Source organism: Calliphora vicina, chromosome 5 (genome assembly GCF_958450345.1).
Source record: "Calliphora vicina chromosome 5, idCalVici1.1, whole genome shotgun sequence".
Classification (NCBI taxonomy): domain Eukaryota; kingdom Metazoa; phylum Arthropoda; class Insecta; order Diptera; family Calliphoridae; genus Calliphora; species Calliphora vicina.
In genome coordinates, this window is record NC_088784.1 from 104,773,018 (window position 1) to 104,795,379 (window position 22,362).

General features: G+C 31.6%; 3 protein-coding genes across 3 annotated transcripts; 1 reads left to right on the forward strand and 2 right to left on the reverse strand.

Annotated features, from left to right (window-relative positions):
* Positions 1-2,394: 2,394 nt before the first annotated feature.
* Positions 2,395-13,490, reverse strand: Ric (Ras-related protein interacting with calmodulin). Its single transcript, XM_065512249.1, has 4 exons — positions 12,678-13,490; positions 12,296-12,352; positions 3,893-4,158; positions 2,395-3,826 (listed from the first exon to the last, which is right to left on the reverse strand). Exons 1-4 carry the CDS (start codon positions 12,925-12,927, stop codon positions 3,575-3,577), a joined length of 825 nt encoding a protein of 274 aa, XP_065368321.1. The 5' UTR covers positions 12,928-13,490; the 3' UTR covers positions 2,395-3,574.
* A 3,744-nt stretch (positions 13,491-17,234) lies between these two features.
* Positions 17,235-18,533, forward strand: LOC135960891 (aldo-keto reductase family 1 member B1-like). Its single transcript, XM_065512291.1, has one exon. The coding sequence runs from the start codon at positions 17,406-17,408 to the stop codon at positions 18,339-18,341; it is 936 nt and encodes a 311-aa protein (XP_065368363.1). The 5' UTR covers positions 17,235-17,405; the 3' UTR covers positions 18,342-18,533.
* A 1,905-nt stretch (positions 18,534-20,438) lies between these two features.
* LOC135962027 (aldo-keto reductase family 1 member B1-like) lies at positions 20,439-21,681 on the reverse strand. Its single transcript, XM_065513738.1, has one exon. It carries the CDS (start codon positions 21,483-21,485, stop codon positions 20,550-20,552), a length of 936 nt encoding a protein of 311 aa, XP_065369810.1. The 5' UTR covers positions 21,486-21,681; the 3' UTR covers positions 20,439-20,549.
* Positions 21,682-22,362: the final 681 nt, after the last annotated feature.

The following is a 22,362-nucleotide window of genomic DNA, read 5'->3' on the forward strand; positions in this document are numbered from 1 at the left end:
ATTGACCTATGACCTCAAACTTAACATCACGAAGATCAACAATAAAATTCAGACAAATCTATGAGCCAGAATAATTAAAAATTATATCCATGCCAGCATGAGAAACTGTATTGGATATTTAAATGATAAATGAGTAATGTTCCAGACAATATATCTAAAAGCAGTCTATTCCACATACGAACATTGTGGATAAAGTAAGAATTTCCCTGTAATGGCTTGCGCTACCAAAAGAAGGGCAAAACACAACACTCTGACCGGTCCAAAATATACATTAAATCACCGACCCAGAGTTATATTCCATTTTCATTTTGATAAAAGTGATGTAAATAGTAAGGAGATTAGATGGAGTGAAGTATGTTCTTAAAGGTTCTTTCGACACTAGGAAAAAGTTACTGAGTTCAGTGAACATCATAATGCAATCTCTAGATTAAGCGCATCAATCATGATTTGCCTCAGATACCCAATCTTCAATAGGTTTGGCTTAGAACTTTTTGAATTTCGCGCCTCTTAACTGAAAGAGCATGCATCTGTCAGTTGACTACTGTTAGCATACTACAGCGAGAATTGAGGAGAAAATGGAAAATAATTAATTTCGTGTGCTCCTTAAGCAATATTTTTTGCTGAAAAAAAGAAATCACTCAAACAATATTAAAGGAATTCTGACCATATTTTTTTTTTGCATGGACCAGCACTCAGGGGATGACCCCTACTCATGGAGGACATGTGTTTGTGGACATTTGATTTGAATTTTCCTATATTGAATGTGATATGAAGGACTTCAGCAGGAAGTTTATTCCACATACGGACTGTACGGCTAAAGAACAAACTTTTCCTGTAATGCGTTGTGCGATCCACTGTTCAGTCGAACACGAATGAATGAAACCTTGTCAAAGAACGTGTATTGCGTAAAAAAATCTACGGGTTTCAGGAAGAAGTTCCCTAAATTCTACAGAGTACATTCCAATATAGTATGGGTAGAACAGTGAAACACAACCCAGCTACGATGATCCAGTGAGTCAATAGAGCTGGATACCCTATTGTCACCGATAAGCAGCTTCATCTTCTACCATACATGAGAGTTTTATTACATTTTAGGTCGGATTTAAATGGTGTAAATAGTAAGGAGATCAGAAGGAGTTTTACAAAACCAAGGCACTTGAATGCTTCCTTCGGCACTAGGAAAATGTGTATTGACCATCAAACTTAGCATTGAATACTCATGCCTAGAACATCAAGAGCTTCTGATGCTTGTGTGTTAATACACAACATTAAGTGTTGCGTGCATTAAAGTCGACTCTAATCGCACAACCCCAATCAGAGATTATCACAAGATCTTGGTTAATCGTAATAGTCATGTTTTGCCTCATTGCTTCTCCGACAGGCTTGGTCTATATGAATGGCGAATATTGCTGTCAACTGCAAAATGCTAGATAGGATGGGAAGTTTGACATTTAGAAAGATAAGAAATAGAGTGGGTGAAAGGACGGAGCCTAGCGGGTACCCCTGAATTGATATTGAACTCGTTTGAAGAGATTCCATCTATAACAAATGGTGCGATCTCTCAGAAAGCTCGATGTAAATCGAGAGCAGTTATTACCGACACAAAAAGCAATAAGTTTTGATGAAAACGCACCATGACACACCCTATCGAACCCCTTGGAAATATCTAGAGCCACGACTTTATTTTCGCCAAACGGTGAATGGAATGATACCATTGTTCCGATAGGAAGGCTTGCAAGTTTCCCGTGGTGCGCACTTTAAGAAAGCCGTAGTGCCGGTCTCTGAGTGAATTGTTGAACTCTAAATATTCAACAAGATGATTAGGAACAACACTGCTACTAGACCAGAGCTGGTATACCATCAGGCCCAGGATACTTCTATATGTTGAGATCCGGCTCAATGGTTTCAATTTTGAATGATCACTTGGGTATGAGAAAACTTTCCTCAATATGACTGCCGCGTTTGCTTACACATGCAGCAAAAATCTCTGAATTAAGAAACGAAATGCAAAATCCCTATTCCCCAGATTTAGCCCGTTGGAAATAGATTTGACTCCAACGATGAAATCATCTTACTTTTCTGTAAGGGATAAAGATATTGGAGAAACGTTGGACTGAGACTATGTTAACGGTCTTTTTTAAACACCCTTGTAATTTTGGAGAAAACTTAGTACTAATTACATGATTTGTGGGCAAAATTCGGTAACTGAGAAAGTCATAGATAGATCTAAAATTTGGTCTTTGATAAGTAACAGTTGGGGAGGTTTTAATTAAATTTAGAAGAAGTTAAATCAAAAAAATACGTTTAATTCATATGAAATAACTCCTGTAGTATTCTCTGTTATTATAAATATTCGTTAGGACATTTTACATATTTGTAGTTTGAACCAAAACTTTAGATAATTTGTGTTTTAGGAAACTTGATTTTTTGCTTGTTTGTTTATTTTTAATTATAAAATAATTAACAAATTATAGCTAATAACTAAATTATAACAAAAATATAATAAGTATTTATGTATTTAGAACAGATGTATTTCTTTTCTTTTTTTTTGGTAATTATTTTAAATTAGTATCATCATTATTTATAATTATGTATGTTTTGGACCTTGTAACTTAATTAATTTTCAGTATTTGCAAGTACATTACATCTATCATTATCATCATCATATTAACGCCGATATTTGTTATGAAACTTATAAACTAGTTTTATTTTTGGGCTGTTCTGAAATACACAAGTCATTGATTCTGAATTCTGTTTCTTCCTTCTCTTCATTAATATACAGTAATATATATGAAATCTTAATAAATTCTTTGCATTTGCGTTTATACATTGTATATGTATTTTCTTTCATTGTTTCATTCTTCTTTTAATGTTTGCTTTTAAAATATTAACTACTCAACATTGTTAATAATGTTTTTAATTACTCTCTATTTTAATAAATATGTATTGTATTAATGTATTTTATGAGACAAAAAATATTTTTTTTTATGGAACATATAATTTCATGTTATACTTTGAGGCATCATCACAAAATGTACCTACGAGTAAACTAATCCACATCCTCCACATGTTGCACTAGATTGAAAAATATGACTAGAAATATGTAGTTAGCAGTAGATTTGAAACATTCTTTAAGAATGTTGATTTTAATTAATTTACAAAACTTTTCTAGCACAACAGCCATGTTATTGCAAGAAATCTAACAGTTAAACCCACAAGTTATTTAAAACAATTTAAAACTGTTAAAAATTTTTACATTTTCCTTCTTTGTTTCGTTACTATTTTGTCCTTCTTTTACAACAATTATAAATTCATGTTATGCAACGTTTTAACTTAGATTTACTAAACAAATAAATAATTTTTTCGTTTAAACAAAACTTCTAATAAGTAGTAGGGAGTGATCATCAATCAATCAATTAAACGATCATTATTCATAACAGATCGGTTAAACAATCGTTTTATAGATCATATTATGCCTAAATATAAATCGTTAACATCACTAATTCTTCAGTTAAATAGATAGATGAAAGCAAAACCAATCAATCATACCAATTTAAAACTAAAAAAAACAAATTTAGTTTAAATTACGTCTTCGTCGAAATACTAAAGCAAATATAGAACGTATACGCCACCAGCGACTGCGTCGTCTTGAGTGTAACTTTTCTGAGCTGGTGCCATTGCCCAAAGCTTTTTGTTTCTCTTTGCGTCGTATTTCACGTACTAAAGCGTAAAACGCTTCATCAATGTACAAACGTAATGCGGCAGATGTTTCAAAAAATGGACAACCAAATTGATTGGCTAAATTGCGACCCTCCTCGGTGGAAACCTATCAATATAGGAATGTTATTTATCAATGTTTTTTAGTTGTTCATTCATATTTATGTATATTTACCTTTCTCAGTGACTCCAAATCACTTTTATTGGCTATTAATACCACTGGTATATCTTCTGTCAATCGCACTCTTTGTATTAATTTGCGATACTCGGAGGCCTCCTCATAACTGTGACGATCAATTACCGAATAACAAATAATGAAACCCTCACCACAGCGCATATATTGATCACGCATGGCCGTAAATTCAACCTGTCCTGCAGTGTCGAGTATGTCCAATAATGCCGCTTCGCCATCAATAACCGCTTGCTGTTGATATGAATCCTCTGTAAAGAGATTTATGGATGAGTGTTTGTTTCTAAAGTATAAAATTTTATTAAATTCATAGTTTACATGAAAACCTAAACTCCAATCGAGAAAAGGAAGATAATCTGTGATCCCTTATACTCATCTCTAGTTCCTTTAAAAGAGCTCCAATCAAGAAAAAGGTGATAATCTGCGATCCCTTATATTTTCCACCAAAAATCGATTTTTATATGAAAAACCTAAAATGGGCTCTAGTTCCTTTAAAACAGCTCTAATCGAGAAAAGGATGATAATCTGTGATCCCTTATATTTTCCACCAAAAATCGATTTTTATATAAAAAACCTAAAATCGACTGTAGTTCCTTTAAAACAGCTCTAATCGAGAAAAGGATGATAATCCGTGATCCCTTACATTTTCCATCAAAAATCGATTTTTATATGAAAAACCTAAAATCGACTGTAGTTCCCTTAAAACAGCTCTAATCGATAAAAGGATGATAATCTGTGATCCCTCTTATTTTCCATCAAAAATCGATAAACCTAAAATCGACTGTAGTTCCTTTAAAACAGCTCTAATCGAGAAAAGGATTATAATTTGTGATCCCTTATATTTTACACCAAAAATCGATTTTTATATGAAAAACCTAAAATCGACTGTAGTTCCCTTAAAACAGCTCTAATCGATAAAAGGATGATAATCTGTGATCCCTCTTATTTTCCATCAAAAATCGATTTTTATATGAAAAACCTAAAATCGACTGTAGTTCCTTTAAAACAGCTCTAATCGAGAAAAGGATGATAATCCGTGATCCCTTACATTTTCCATCAAAAATCGATTTTTATATGAAAAACCTAAAATCGACTGTAGTTCCCTTAAAACAGCTCTAATCGATAAAAGGATGATAATCTGTGATCCCTCTTATTTTCCATCAAAAATCGATAAACCTAAAATCGACTGTAGTTCCTTTAAAACAGCTCTAATCGAGAAAAGGATTATAATTTGTGATCCCTTATATTTTACACCAAAAATCGATTTTTATATGAAAAACCTAAAATCGACTGTAGTTCCCTTAAAACAGCTCTAATCGATAAAAGGATGATAATCTGTGATCCCTCTTATTTTCCATCAAAAATCGATTTTTATATGAAAAACCTAAAATCGACTGTAGTTCCTTTAAAACAGCTCTAATCGATAAAAGGATGATAATCTGTGATCCCTTATATTTTCCCTCAAAAATCGATTTTTATATAAAAACCTAAAATCGACTGTAGTTCCTTTAAAACAGCTCTAATCGAGAAAAGGATGATAATCTGTGATCCCTTATATTTTCCATCAAAAATCGATTTTTATATGAAAAACCTAAAATCGACTGTAGTTCCCTTAAAACAGCTCTAATCGATAAAAGGATGATAATCTGTGATCCCTTAATTTACCCTTATATTTTCCATCAAAAATCGATTTTTATATGAAAAACCTAAAATCGACTGTAGTTCCCTTAAAACAGCTCTAATCGATAAAAGGATGATAATCTGTGATCCGTTATATTTTCCATCAAAAATCGATTTTTATATGAAAAACCTAAAATCGACTGTAGTTCCTTTAAAACAGCTCTAATCGATAAAAGGATGATAATCTGTGATCCCTTATATTTTCCCTCAAAAATCGATTTTTATATGAAAAACCTAAAATCGACTGTAGTTCCTTTAAAACAGCTCTAATCGAGAAAAGGATGATAATCTGTGATCCCTTATATTTTCCATCAAAAATCGATTTTTATATGAAAAACCTAAAATCGACTGTAGTTCCCTTAAAACAGCTCTAATCGATAAAAGGATGATAATCTGTGATCCCTTATATTTTCCCTCAAAAATCGATTTTTATATGAAAAACCTAAAATATACTGTAGTTCCTTTAAAACAGCTCTAATCGAGAAAAGGATGATAATCTGTGATCCCTTAATTTACCCTTATATTTTCCATCAAAAATCGATTTTTATATGAAAAACCTAAAATCGACTGTAGTTCCCTTAAAACAGCTCTAATCGAGAAAAGGATGATAATCTGTGATCCCTTATATTTTCCATCAAAAATCGATTTTTATATGAAAAACCTAAAATCGACTGTAGTTCCTTTAAAACAGCTCCAATCGAGAAAAGGATGATAATCTGTGATCCCTTAATTTACCCTTATATTTTCCATCAAAAATCGATTTTTATATGAAAAACCTAAAATCGACTGTAGTTCCCTTAAAACAGCTCTAATCGAGAAAAGGATGATAATCTGTGATCCCTTATATTTTCCACCAAAAATCGATTTTTATATGAAAAACCTAAAATCGACTGTAGTTCCTTTAAAACAGCTCTAATCGATAAAAGAATGATATGTGATCCCTATTTTCCACCAAAAATCGATTTTTATATGAAAATCCTAAAATCGACTGTAGTTCCCTTAAAACAGCTCTAATCGAGAAAAGGATTATAATCTGTGATCCCTTAATTTTCCCTTATATTTTCCATCAAAAATCGATTTTTATATGAAAAACCTAAAATCGACTGTAGTTCCCTTAAAACAGCTCTAATCGATAAAAGGATGATAATCTGTGATCCCTTATATTTTCCATCAAAAATCGATTTTTATATGAAAAACCTAAAATTGACTGTAGTTCCCTTAAAACAGCTCTAATCGATAAAAGGATGATAATCTGTGATCCCTTAATTTACCCTTATATTTTCCACCAAAAATCGATTTTTATATGAAAAACCTAAAATCGACTGTAGTTCCTTTAAAACAGCTCTAATCGAGAAAAGGATGATAATCTGTGATCCCTTATATTTTCCATCAAAAATCGATTTTTATATGAAAAACCTAAAATCGACTGTAGTTCCTTTAAAACAGCTCTAATCGAGAAAAGGATGATAATCTGTGATCCCTTAATTTACCCTTATATTTCAAAAATCGATTTTTATATGAAAAACCTAAAATCGACTGTAGTTCCTTTAAAACAGCTCCAATCGAGAAAAGGATGATAATCTGTGATGCCTTATATTTTCCACCAAAAATCGATTTTTATATGAAAAACCTAAAATCGACAGTAGTTCCTTTAAAACAGCTCTAATCGAGAAAAGGATTATAATCTGTGATCCCTTAATTTACCCTTATATTTTCCATCAAAAATCGATTTTTATATGAAAAACCTAAAATCGACTGTAGTTCCTTTAAAACAGCTCCAATCGAGAAAAGGATGATAATCTGTGATCCCTTATATTTTCCACCAAAAATCGATTTTTATATGAAAAACCTAAAATCGACTGTAGTTCCCAAAACAGCTCTAATCGATAAAAGGATGATAATCTGTGATCCCTTAATTTACCCTTATATTTTCCATCAAAAATCGATTTTTATATGAAAAACCTAAAATCGACTGTAGTTCCCTTAAAACAGCTCTAATCGAGAAAAGGATGATAATCTGTGATCCCTTATATTTTCCATCAAAAATCGATTTTTATATGAAAAACCTAAAATCGACTGTAGTTCCTTTAAAACAGCTCCAATCGAGAAAAGGATGATAATCTGTGATCCCTTATATTTTCCACCAAAAATCGATTTTTATATGAAAAACCTAAAATCGACTGTAGTTCCTTTAAAACAGCTCTAATCGATAAAAGAATGATATGTGATCCCTATTTTCCACCAAAAATCGATTTTTATATGAAAATCCTAAAATCGACTGTAGTTCCCTTAAAACAGCTCTAATCGAGAAAAGGATTATAATCTGTGATCCCTTAATTTTCCCTTATATTTTCCATCAAAAATCGATTTTTATATGAAAAACCTAAAATCGACTGTAGTTCCCTTAAAACAGCTCTAATCGATAAAAGGATGATAATCTGTGATCCCTTATATTTTCCATCAAAAATCGATTTTTATATGAAAAACCTAAAATCGACTGTAGTTCCCTTAAAACAGCTCTAATCGATAAAAGGATGATAATCTGTGATCCCTTAATTTACCCTTATATTTTCCATCAAAAATCGATTTTTATATGAAAAACCTAAAATGGACTGTAGTTCATTTAAAACAGCTCTAATCGAGAAAAGGATGATAATCTGTGATCCCTTAATTTACCCTTATATTTTCCACCAAAAATCGATTTTTATATGAAAAACCTAAAATCGACTGTAGTTCCTTTAAAACAGCTCTAATCGAGAAAAGGATGATAATCTGTGATCCCTTATATTTTCCATCAAAAATCGATTTTTATATGAAAAACCTAAAATCGACTGTAGTTCCTTTAAAACAGCTCTAATCGAGAAAAGGATGATAATCTGTGATCCCTTAATTTACCCTTATATTTCAAAAATCGATTTTTATATGAAAAACCTAAAATCGACTGTAGTTCCTTTAAAACAGCTCCAATCGAGAAAAGGATGATAATCTGTGATCCCTTATATTTTCCACCAAAAATCGATTTTTATATGAAAAACCTAAAATCGACTGTAGTTCCTTTAAAACAGCTCCAATCGAGAAAAGGATGATAATCTGTGATGCCTTATATTTTCCACCAAAAATCGATTTTTATATGAAAAACCTAAAATCGACAGTAGTTCCTTTAAAACAGCTCTAATCGAGAAAAGGATTATAATCTGTGATCCCTTAATTTACCCTTATATTTTCCATCAAAAATCGATTTTTATATGAAAAACCTAAAATCGACTGTAGTTCCTTTAAAACAGCTCCAATCGAGAAAAGGATGATAATCTGTGATCCCTTATATTTTCCACCAAAAATCGATTTTTATATGAAAAACCTAAAATCGACTGTAGTTCCCAAAACAGCTCTAATCGATAAAAGGATGATAATCTGTGATCCCTTAATTTACCCTTATATTTTCCATCAAAAATCGATTTTTATATGAAAAACCTAAAATCGACTGTAGTTCCCTTAAAACAGCTCTAATCGAGAAAAGGATGATAATCTGTGATCCCTTATATTTTCCATCAAAAATCGATTTTTATATGAAAAACCTAAAATCGACTGTAGTTCCTTTAAAACAGCTCCAATCGAGAAAAGGATGATAATCTGTGATCCCTTATATTTTCCACCAAAAATCGATTTTTATATGAAAAACCTAAAATCGACTGTAGTTCCTTTAAAACAGCTCTAATCGATAAAAGAATGATATGTGATCCCTATTTTCCACCAAAAATCGATTTTTATATGAAAATCCTAAAATCGACTGTAGTTCCCTTAAAACAGCTCTAATCGAGAAAAGGATTATAATCTGTGATCCCTTAATTTTCCCTTATATTTTCCATCAAAAATCGATTTTTATATGAAAAACCTAAAATCGACTGTAGTTCCCTTAAAACAGCTCTAATCGATAAAAGGATGATAATCTGTGATCCCTTATATTTTCCATCAAAAATCGATTTTTATATGAAAAACCTAAAATCGACTGTAGTTCCCTTAAAACAGCTCTAATCGATAAAAGGATGATAATCTGTGATCCCTTAATTTACCCTTATATTTTCCATCAAAAATCGATTTTTATATGAAAAACCTAAAATCGACTGTAGTTCCTTTAAAACAGCTCCAATCGAGAAAAGGATGATAATCTGTGATCCCTTATATTTTCCACCAAAAATCGATTTTTATATGAAAAACCTAAAATCGACTGTAGTTCCTTTAAAACAGCTCCAATCGAGAAAAGGATGATAATCTGTGATCCCTTATATTTTCCCTCAAAAATCGATTTTTATATAAAAACCTAAAATCGACTGTAGTTCCTTTAAAACAGCTCTAATCGAGAAAAGGATGATAATCTGTGATCCCTTATATTTTCCATCAAAAATCGATTTTTATATGAAAAACCTAAAATCGACTGTAGTTCCCTTAAAACAGCTCTAATCGATAAAAGGATGATAATCTGTGATCCCTTAATTTACCCTTATATTTTCCATCAAAAATCGATTTTTATATGAAAAACCTAAAATCGACTGTAGTTCCCTTAAAACAGCTCTAATCGATAAAAGGATGATAATCTGTGATCCGTTATATTTTCCATCAAAAATCGATTTTTATATGAAAAACCTAAAATCGACTGTAGTTCCTTTAAAACAGCTCTAATCGATAAAAGGATGATAATCTGTGATCCCTTATATTTTCCCTCAAAAATCGATTTTTATATGAAAAACCTAAAATCGACTGTAGTTCCTTTAAAACAGCTCTAATCGAGAAAAGGATGATAATCTGTGATCCCTTATATTTTCCATCAAAAATCGATTTTTATATGAAAAACCTAAAATCGACTGTAGTTCCCTTAAAACAGCTCTAATCGATAAAAGGATGATAATCTGTGATCCCTTATATTTTCCCTCAAAAATCGATTTTTATATGAAAAACCTAAAATATACTGTAGTTCCTTTAAAACAGCTCTAATCGAGAAAAGGATGATAATCTGTGATCCCTTAATTTACCCTTATATTTTCCATCAAAAATCGATTTTTATATGAAAAACCTAAAATCGACTGTAGTTCCCTTAAAACAGCTCTAATCGAGAAAAGGATGATAATCTGTGATCCCTTATATTTTCCATCAAAAATCGATTTTTATATGAAAAACCTAAAATCGACTGTAGTTCCTTTAAAACAGCTCCAATCGAGAAAAGGATGATAATCTGTGATCCCTTAATTTACCCTTATATTTTCCACCAAAAATCGATTTTTATATGAAAAACCTAAAATCGACTGTAGTTCCTTTAAAACAGCTCTAATCGAGAAAAGGATGATAATCTGTGATCCCTTATATTTTCCATCAAAAATCGATTTTTATATGAAAAACCTAAAATCGACTGTAGTTCCTTTAAAACAGCTCTAATCGAGAAAAGGATGATAATCTGTGATCCCTTAATTTACCCTTATATTTTCCATCAAAAATCGATTTTTATATGAAAAACCTAAAATCGACTGTAGTTCCTTTAAAACAGCTCCAATCGAGAAAAGGATGATAATCTGTGATCCCTTATATTTTCCACCAAAAATCGATTTTTATATGAAAAACCTAAAATCGACTGTAGTTCCTTTAAAACAGCTCCAATCGAGAAAAGGATGATAATCTGTGATGCCTTATATTTTCCACCAAAAATCGATTTTTATATGAAAAACCTAAAATCGACAGTAGTTCCTTTAAAACAGCTCTAATCGAGAAAAGGATTATAATCTGTGATCCCTTAATTTACCCTTATATTTTCCATCAAAAAACGATTTTTATATGAAAAACCTAAAATCGACTGTAGTTCCTTTAAAACAGCTCCAATCGAGAAAAGGATGATAATCTGTGATCCCTTATATTTTCCACCAAAAATCGATTTTTATATGAAAAACCTAAAATCGACTGTAGTTCCCTTAAAACAGCTCTAATCGATAAAAGGATGATAATCTGTGATCCCTTAATTTACCCTTATATTTTCCATCAAAAATCGATTTTTATATGAAAAACCTAAAATCGGCTGTAGTTCCTTTAAAACAGCTCTATTCGAGAAAAGGATTATAATCTGTGATCCCTTAATTTTCCATCAAAAATCGATTTTTATATGAAAAACCTAAAATCGACTGTAGTTCCTTTAAAACAGCTCCAATCGAGAAAAGGATTATAATCTGTGATGCCTTATATTTTCCACCAAAAATCGATTTTTATATGAAAAACCTAAAATCGACAGTAGTTCCTTTAAAACAGCTCTAATCGAGAAATGGATGACAATCTGTGATCCCTTATATTTTCCATCAAAAATCGATTTTTATATGAAAAACCTAAAATCGACTGTAGTTCCTTTAAAACAGCTCCAATCGAGAAAAGGATGATAATCTGTGATCCCTTAATTTACCCTTATATTTTCCATCAAAAATCGATTTTTATATGAAAAACCTAAAATCGGCTGTAATTCCTTTAAAACAGCTCTAATCGAGAAAAGGATTATAATCTGTGATCCCTTCTAAAATCTACTATAGCTCCTTAAAAAGAGCTCCTACTTATTTTCTTAAATAGTTGACCAATCAATAGATTTTCCTGTTAAAAATGATTTTGTTACCAGAGGTTTTTTTAATTTTCTATCTGGTATATTTGTACGATAAAGTGTTTATTTTAATTAATGTTACTTACCGATTGTTGGGTCATGATAATCCAAAAAATTGTGGCTGACAAATTGTAGCGTAACAGCTGTTTTGTGTTTTGTATTCGCAAACACACATTCCCAAACAAACACCGATAAAAACAGCAAATGAAAGCGAAATGACGAAATGGCAATAAACGAAGAAAATGTATAGGGGCCATCAAAAACAGCGACAGCGGCAACAGCAAACAAACAGAAGAAGAACCAAATGATAACAGCCAAACCAGCAAAAGTCGTCAAAACAAAAACAAAGAAATTCGATGTTAAAAAGAAATAGAAAGAAAAAAAAAGTGGTAACGAAAATTTATTGATTTTTCACTAAAGACGAAGACGAAAATTAAATAAATGAAACCATATTAGCCATTAATTTACCCGATTTGCCGACACCGCCATCACCCAAAATAACAATTTTGTAGACACGCAAACCGCCACGCATATTCTGGGGAGGAGCATTTGGTGGTTTCATGGCCAAATGGCCGTTCTCCTTGCGTCCACCAAAGCCAACACCAATGCCTCCTCCCGCATTATTAATGCTGGCATTGTTCTCCTTATCGTTGGCTAGCTTCAGTTTGGATGATTTCTTAAGGGCAGCACACCCTATCGACGACATATCACCAGCCATTTAGCGGATAGGCGAGACGCAACAAAATCTTTACTCTGCTTTTTTATTGTCTCTCTCGATTGCAATGAAGACTGACTGACTGACCTTGAACTACACGCGTTGTTAACATAAACAATTACAACAACTAATAGGGAATAGGAATTTTAGAACCGTTTTATTATTATTAACTAAATTTATTTATTTGTGTTTCAAGTTGGAACAGTTGACGATTTCGGATTCCCCGTTCACCAACAATACAAATACGTAACGACCGATTGACCGTCGACCGTGCGTTGCTATTATACACTTTATTTATTTGTTTGTATTTTTATTTTTTCTGCGAACGGTGAGGGAGGGACGTAAGTATTTCGTTGATATTTATTTTATATATATATTTTTTTATTATTATTATTTCGGTTGGATTTGTTTGTTATCTAAAAAGAAACAAACTTTTAACGTTTAACACTATTATAATTTAATTTTTTAAACGGCACGTGTTTTTTGTTGAACATTTTTATTAAATTTTATTTGAATTGATTTGATTTTATTTGATTTGTTGTGTGTGGTTGGTAGGTATTAATTTTCTAATGATTTTTATTAAACTTAAACTTAGTAGATGTAGTGTGTATATATAATTATTTGTATTAATTTTATAGGAAAGAAAGAACCGAGAAGAACTAAAAATTTTTCACATTTCACACACGATTTTCTTCTCCAACTGGCGAAGAAAAACAACCACCCCTGTTGTGCGCTGGTGGTGTGTTCTTCTATGCTTTTTTTTCATTTCGTCATTGTTCTTAATATTTTGCGTGCTTTTTTATTTGTTATTAATCACTTTTGTATTTGTGTGGTTGATTTTTAGTTTCTTTTTACCTTTTTTTTGTTGTTATGTCTCAAGTTTATTTAGTATTTATTTATTGTTGGGAAAAATCTTGGGGAAAAACAAAAAAAAATTTAAATATGTTTGAAAGCTTTCATCGTTTTTCCGTACCGAATTTGTGTTGGTTTGTGTCTAAGCTAGGTGTTTATTATATTTGTATGTATTTGTTCAAAAAGCTAGAATAACCCAGCAGTTCTGGGTGACTTTCCCGAACTAGTGATTTTAGCTATCATTTAGGGTGACCACTAATGACATAAATATTTAGATACGTGATTAGCAATTTTAACATGTGCGTGTACCAAGCAGGGGGACAATTGACCCTACATAGATTACAAATAGACAGCACCCGAAACGGTGCTAATTTTATAACAGTTATTTTGTGACTTTAAAAATAAAAATCTATCTAAACCAGTTATTATTCAACTTAAAAATAAAAGTTCGCATGGAATCTCTTAAAAAAAGAGTTTTAAATAGCCGTCATTTGGGGAGTTTTATTTTTCCCGTCATAAAATAAAACTCCTTTTATGTAAATTATATGTAAAGCTTGCCGCTGGTCAGATCATTACAATTTGTAAAGCACCTTGCATTGTAATTGAATAAATTGTCATTAAAATATAATCAAGTGGCATTTTAATTTGTTATTGTTTAATTCCTATTATCAAATTGTTTTTCTTAAACAAATAAATTACTAAAAACATTATATCAGATAGGCTCAATAATGAAAGATACTGAAAAAAGTAGAAAATAAACGAAAAGAGTTTTATTTTCTGACGGGAAAAATAAAACTTCTCAAATGAGTTTTTTTATGAGGGCTATTTAAAACTCTTGAAATGGATCATATCTATAGATCCTGAAAGAGCACGTAAATGCGAATCTATTTGTATGTAACAGTATAGGTCTCCGCTGACTCTAACCAAAGAATATAAATCATATGATTTATATTCTTTGCTCTAACATAGAGAATTTTTGATTTAAAATTTTGTGGATAACCGTTATTTACGGTCCCTGGAAATAAACTGTTTAATAGCTGGTCCGCAGTAGTCAACGCATTGAATTCACATATCGATTACATAAAGTCAATTACCTTACTAGCTACATAACTGGTTACATGATCAGCTACATAACTAGTTATTTTAACATGGATGGGTGGATTCAATTGAATTGAATTCAAATCGTCAAAAAAAAAACTCCTAGACAGACCAATAACTAAATGCTTGGAAAAAACTTCCTCTGATTACTCAAAATAAATGTTTAACACATTGACTGCCACGTCGGACACATATGTCTGACACTGCACTATGCGGTTTACGCCACGTCGGACACATATGTCCGACACGACTTTTATTCTCTCTAGCCATGTCAGACAATAGTGTTGGATTTTAAGAATTTTTTCGTTGTTGTCTGGAAGTTCCTTATCAAAACTGTAATCTTCACATTCTTCATCACTTTCTGAACTTGTATTGAGTATTTTTTCTAACTCAGTATCCCATAAAAAAATCCTTTTTGCCATTTTGTAAGACCCTCTTATTTATAAAAAAAAATCAGTATTACTGACGGTAGCCTAAATTCCAATATTGACGTTTTCGAAGAGATTACGCAAAGAAAATGCTTATTTGCTGAATATGCCTTGGCAGTCAATGTGTTAAAGTGACTACACTCTAGATTACTTAGAGACACTAAAGTGATAATTGACTTCGCACTAGGTTACCTGGGATGTAAGTATACTTAAGCAAAAAGAAAATAAACTGTATGAGAATTATATCAGTTTGTATATAGCACTTACAAAAAGTGCAGTACAAAATACAAATTTATGAGTGATCACAGATAGAGCTTATGTTCTCTTAAATCGCAATATTTACGATGTTATCAACCATTTAAAATATATTAGATTTTTATCATGGTACAATCAGTTACCAGGTACAATTATTAGAGAGAGTTTCCAATGTTCACCCCTAAAACGTCAAACTATGTATTTAATCACTTAACTTTTTTTAATTTGTTACCGCGATATTTTTTAAATTTGTTACGTTTTAACTGAAATTATACACACTTATTAAAAAAATATAGTTTTTCTTCAATTGTTAGTAAATTTTTGTAATAAAAATTTAAAATCAATTATTTTTTTTGGCATTTCCTTTTTATATTTTTGAATTTTTTTTTGTTTGACGTTATAGGGAATGTATAATTGAGAACATACTTTCTAATAATTGTACCTTGCTAATTCTACAATGGATTTTTATAATAAAAACCCATTATTGGCATGCAGTACAGAATAAACGTTTAAAGTGGCTACACTCTAGATTACTTAGAGAAACTTAAGTGACAAATAAATTCAATATTTTCCCAAAAAAGATGGGGGTATATTGATTTGTCATTCCGTTTGTAAAACATCGAAATATTTATCTCAGATCCACAAATGTATATATATTCTGGCTCCTTATGAAATTCTAAGATGATTCTAAGAAGTCTAATGAAAGCAGATAGCTGGCTGATATTTTTCACAAGTACTCCTTGTTGATAAGATTGGTTTGGTATTCAAAATGTGAAGTTTCGGTCCACAATTCCACCTAGCACCCATACAAATTTCCCCCGGAATACTGTTTGAATTGCCACAAAATTTGTTGATTATGCGGCAATACTGATAAAATTTTGCACAAATTGGTTCTAAGTTCTCTGAAATAATACTATAAAGTTTGGCAAAAATCGGACAAGAATTGAACTTAGTCCTCCTCAAATATGACTTGAACATTCAAAATTCTGTTATAATAATTAATATGGTGATGAAATTGGACTTAAACTAAGTCTAATCTGTCTACCAACTTTTGTGAGGATCGGTTCATTATTGACTCTAGCCCCCATATAACCCCTATATCAGAAAAATATTTTATTGTCTCATATTGATGGTGGGTATACACAATTCGGAACAGCCGAACACTCTTACTTGTAGATTTTATTTTTTCAAATATATCTGGGCAAATGGGTCCAAAAAAATTGGAACTAGATACTAGTACAGGTTAAAATTATTAAATATAGTTACGTTTTTACCTTTTAAAAACGGTGGTTCAGTTCCTTTAAATATACCTAATTCTTTTGATTACAAATAAAAACAATTTAGTAGTTTAAAATTTGTAACAACTCTTTATTTATTTAAATTTATACAACACATTGGTAATGTAGAAAAATACACTGGTAATACAATTGATGTTCATTCTAACAGCGCTTATGATAAACTAAATTATATACAGTGACATCTTATATACAGTGACATCTTACCCAGCATTCCAGTTATGCATTGAAAAATATCTATTCTTTAAAATGAGGCCAAAAAAATCCATTACTTTTTACACCATACGACACCAAGGCAACTTTACTTATGTAGAAGACTTGAATTGAGTATCTGAAGAGTAATTAAAACCCCTATAAACATTCAATGTTTAGATGAAACAATACGCAGTTGTTACTAAATATTCGATAAGTTCGCTAGTAAAACGAACGCTTTATTAAATCAATTAAATAAAATAAAGTCACTTAACAGAAATTGTTAAATAAAAACAAAAGATAACAGTTTATAGATAGATTTATTTCAAGTGCAGTGTCAACAAATCTAAAAGCAAAAACTATGGCGAAATTGGTACCTTGTGTGAAACTAAGCAATGGACAAGAAATGCCGTTGGTTGGATTGGGCACCTGGCGTTCTTGCCAGAACGAAGCAGAGCAAGCGGTAAAAGATGCCATTGATCTAGGTTATCGCCACATTGATACAGCATTTGCCTACGACAATGAACATGAGGTGGGCAGAGCAATTAAAGCTAAAATAGCTGAGGGTAAAATTAAAAGAGAGGATATGTTTGTGGTCACCAAATTGGCTGGCATACATCATGATCCACAACTAGTGGAGAATGCCTGTCGCAAAAGTTTAAGTAATTTTTCATTGGATTATATTGATCTCTATCTCATGCATTTCCCCGTGGGTCTGGTCTATCAGGGAGATGATAATGTACATGGTGGCAGCCAATTAAGCGATACAGATTATTTGGATACCTGGAAAGCTATGGAAAAGTTGGTTGACTTAGGTTTGGTTAAGGGGATTGGTCTATCTAACTTTAATGCCGAACAAACGGAACGTGTATTACAGAATTGCCGTATACGACCACTTGTAAATCAAGTCGAATGTCATCCGGCCTTAAATCAGAAAAAACTTATTGAATTTTCTCGTAAAAGACAAATTGTTATAACAGCCTATGCTCCCTTGGCTAGACCAAAGCCTGATCAGCAGTGGCCAGCATTTTTATATGATCCGACCTCTCAGGAATTGGCAAAACGTTATGGACGTACGCCCGCTCAAATATGCCTGCGTTATTTAATACAACTGGGTTGTGTTGTTATACCAAAATCGTTAAAGAAATCACGCATTGCAGAGAATTTCGATTGTTTTGATTTCGAGCTGTCTCCTGAAGATATGAAGATAATGGATTGTTATCACACTGGCATCAGATTAATACCGTATACCGCTATGAGTCATCATAAATATTTTCCATTTAATAGTGAATTTTAAGTGTAGTTTTAGATAAATAAAGTAAAGTAAATAAAGTTAAAATTATTTTATTTTTTTTTATATTAAAACTTTTCGGTTTTGGGGAGAATTTCCTTTCCAGCCCCCTGGATCCGTACCTGATCTATAGAATATATCTATTATATACAGGGAATTTTTGTTCATATTTATAACTAAATAAATGGGCGAGCAATTAACCGCAATTGAATAAGAATGTATTTTCTATTTTTGTTTAAATAACAGATGATTGTTTTTTTTTTTAAACTGTTTATAGATTCAAAATCGACTGAAGTTAAGCTCTTAGTTTATCATATGTTATAATTATATTTAAGGATGTCTACGGGATTGTATAAGGAATTGCACAAATGTTGCCCGATTTTCTCCATACTTTACTGTATAATTTCATAGTACTTAGAACTAATTAGTGCAAAATTTTATCAGGATTGTCGCATAATTAATATATTTATGACTGCTCAAACTGTATTCAGGGGGGACATTTGTATAGGGGCTAGGTGGAATCTTGGATCGATATTGCACTTTTTCAATACCAAACAAACCTTATCAAGAGAGAGAATTTTTGGAAAATTTCAACCTCTGAGCTCCTTTTGTTTTCGTGTTTTCAACAAGCATTTCATTTTGATTTTCACATTGAATGGCTTTTGATCAGATTACTTGCACTAATCCCTATTACAAACGCGACGGGAAAATGTGTCGCGTGATAAATCATATTAGCGGAGTTCAGTGATATGTGCAAATGATCTGGCAAGATGGCAAATGCAACAATTTATAGATTTTTGTGTGTATTTTGTAACTGGATTGCTGGGAAAATTTGCATTGATGCAGGCTTGTCCACACTTAATACTGAACTCCGCTACTGTAAAAAAAACAAAATCAAATATTACAACATGGCAACTATCAACATAAAGCCATGTTACTGTATATTAGTTTAAAAATTCGTTTTAAATTATGTTGCAATTTGCGAGTTCCATTTTATGTCGCATTCTTGATTTTTTGCACATCACAGACAATTCAGTATTTCTAGTTTTATCCAAGGTCTGTAAAAACAAAAAGAAAAACAGGCATTTTGTTTGTGTAAAACTATACTGAGTTTGTCAAAAACAGCGTACATTTCAAGGTGAATTCACAATAAGGTGGTGTCAATAGCACAGCTGATCACTTGCTTAGATGCTCAAGCTGTCAAATTCACTAAAGTTTGTTATTGCGAATACAACAACAAATCCAAAAGCAACAAAAACAAGTCAGAGAGTTATATTCGGCTGTGCCGAATCTTATATAGCCTTCACCAAATTATGTATACTTCAAAATAAAAATTTTAAATAATTTTTTTAATTTTTTGTAAAAATTCTAATTGTTTTTTTAAATTTAAAAAAAACATTTGGTGAAAAAAAGCCATATCCCGAAGATATCTGGGGTCTTCAGAAAATTGATTTCAACAGACAGACAGACGGACATGGCTTAATCGACTCCGCTATCTATAAGGATCCAGAATATATATACTTTATAGGGTCGGAAATGAAAAATGTAGAAATTACAAAGATAATGACAAACTTATATATACCCTTCTCACGAAGGTGAAGGGTATAACAAAAGGCAGACTTTGACAGCTCCAGCCAACATAAACAAAATGTTTGACAAGCACAGTATGTAAACACAAAGGAGCAAAAAACGATCAGCTGATTAGTTGCACAACCCTTATTAATAGACCTTGATTTTATCCATTAGTTGATTATTGTCTATAAATATTGGATAACAAATCGAGGTAAACGTGGGTTTTGGCTAATATCTAAGCCATTTATAGGCCGATTTTGCTGATTCTGATAGAAAACAAAACAATTAATCATCTGTTATTTAAACAAAAAATTGAAAATACAATATTATACAATTGCGGTTAAATGCTGTATTCGATTTGTGTTCAATGTTACAATAAAAGTTTGTTAATTTATTGCATTATAAATAGTAAATAAAATCCCCTGTATATAATTCATTTTATTTATAGCTTAAAGATCTAAAAAAATTATATATTTATACATATGTATATTACTTACCAATATTTCCTTTAATAATAATAAAAAACCATGATTTATTAGCAGTTTACATTTGTATTTTGTTAACAAAACTATTTATGATAAATATGTAAATTGATTTTCTTTCAAAATTTATTAAACTTAATCTACCTAAAACTATAAATACTTAAAATTCAGTATTAAATGGAAAATATTTATGATGACTCATGCCGCTAAATGGTATTAATCTGATGCCAGTGTGATAACAATCCATTGTCTTCATATCTTCAGGAGACAGCTCGAAATCAAAACAATCGAAATTCTCAGCAATGCGTGATTTCCTTACCGATTTTGGTATAACAATACAACCCAGTTGTATTAAATAACGCAGGCATATTTGAGCGGGCGTACGTCCATAACGTTTGGCCAATTCCTGAGCGGTTTGATCATATAAAAATGCTGGCCACTGCTGATCAGGCTTTGGTCTAGCCAAGGGAGCATAGGCTGTTATAACAATTTGTCTTTTACGAGAAAATTCAATAAGTTGTTTCTGATTTAAGGCCGGATGACATTCAACTTGATTAACAAGTGGTCGTATGCGGCAATTCTGTAATACACGTTCCGTTTGTTGGGCATTAAAGTTTGAAAGACCAATACCTTTAACCAAACCCAAGTCAACCAATTTTTCCATGGCTTTCCAGGTATCCAAATAATCTGTGTCACTTAATTGACTGCCACCATGTACATTTTCATCACCCCGATAGACCTGACCCACGGGGAAATGCATGAGATAGAGATCAATGTAATCCAATGACAAATTACTTAAACTTTTGCGACAGGCATGCTCTACTAGTTGTGGATCATGATGTATGCCTCCCAATTTGGTGACCACAAACATCTCCTCTCTTTTAATTTTACCCTCAGCTATTTTGGCTTTAATTGCTCTGCCCACCTCATGCTCATTTTCGTAGACAAATGCTGTATCAATGTGGCGATAACCTAGATCAATGGCATCTTTTACCGCTTGCTCTGCTTCGTTCTCGTAAGAACGCCAGGTGCCCAATCCAACTACCGGCATTTCTTGTCCATTGCTTAGTTTTACACAAGGTGCCAATTTCGCCATAGTTTTTGCTTTTTCTTTTAGTTTTGTTGACACTGCACTTGAAATAAATCTATCTATAAACTGTTATCTTTTGTTTTTATTTAACAATTTCTGTTAAGTCACTTTAGTTTATTTAGTTGGTTTAATAAAACGTTCGTTTTTACTAGCGAACTTATCGAATATTTAGTAACAACTGCGTATAGTTTAATTTAAACATCGAATGTTTATAGTGGTTTAGATTTCTCTTCAGTTACTCAATTCAAGTTTTCTACATTAGCAGAGTTGCCTTGGTTTCGTATTGTGTAAAATTGATGGATTTTTGTGGCCTTATTTTAACGAATATATATTTATCAATGCATAACTGCAGTGATAGGTAACTGGTCACAAAATATTTAATAATTTTAACGTGTAGATATCCTAGGTTTTTACATCCTAGATTTATATCCATTTTATTGCCCATTTGCCCATATCTATTTGAGAAAACAATACCAAAAAGCTTAAAATTACAAAATAGATTATGTTTTAACCCTATTAACATGAAGTTTGGTTATTTGTTAACTAATAGTTATACTGTCGGTTAAAAAGATTATTTGTATGAAAACTGTCAGTTTAACCCCAGACTTCGTATTAACCCATTCCGTCCCCGCTTACACAGTTGTGTAGGTAAATTTAACGTATTTTGTAGAGACATTTATATATTATGTACGGTTTTTTCTTACTGTTTTAAATGTCTCAATATTATGTGTTAATTCTTTTTCATTTTGTAATATGTTTTTGTGCGATTTACTTTAGTATTGTTACGTTTTAACCTTTTCAAAACGCTGGTTTATTTCCTATAAATAAACCGGATACTTTTGATTGCAAATAAAAGCCGTTTAGTAGTTTAAAAATTGTAACA

Coding starts and splice junctions, on each gene's coding strand:
- LOC135962027 (XM_065513738.1), bottom strand. CDS start 21,485: ATGGCGAAATTGGCACCTTGTGTAAAACTAAGCAATGGACAAGAAATG.
- Ric (XM_065512249.1), bottom strand. CDS start 12,927: ATGGCTGGTGATATGTCGTCGATAGGGTGTGCTGCCCTTAAGAAATCA. Junction 12,353..12,677: donor TGGCGGTGTCGGCAAATCGG/GTAAATTAATGG, acceptor AACACAAAACAG/CTGTTACGCTACAATTTGTC. Junction 4,159..12,295: donor TTATCATGACCCAACAATCG/GTAAGTAACATT, acceptor ATCTCTTTACAG/AGGATTCATATCAACAGCAA.
- LOC135960891 (XM_065512291.1), top strand. CDS start 17,406: ATGGCGAAATTGGTACCTTGTGTGAAACTAAGCAATGGACAAGAAATG.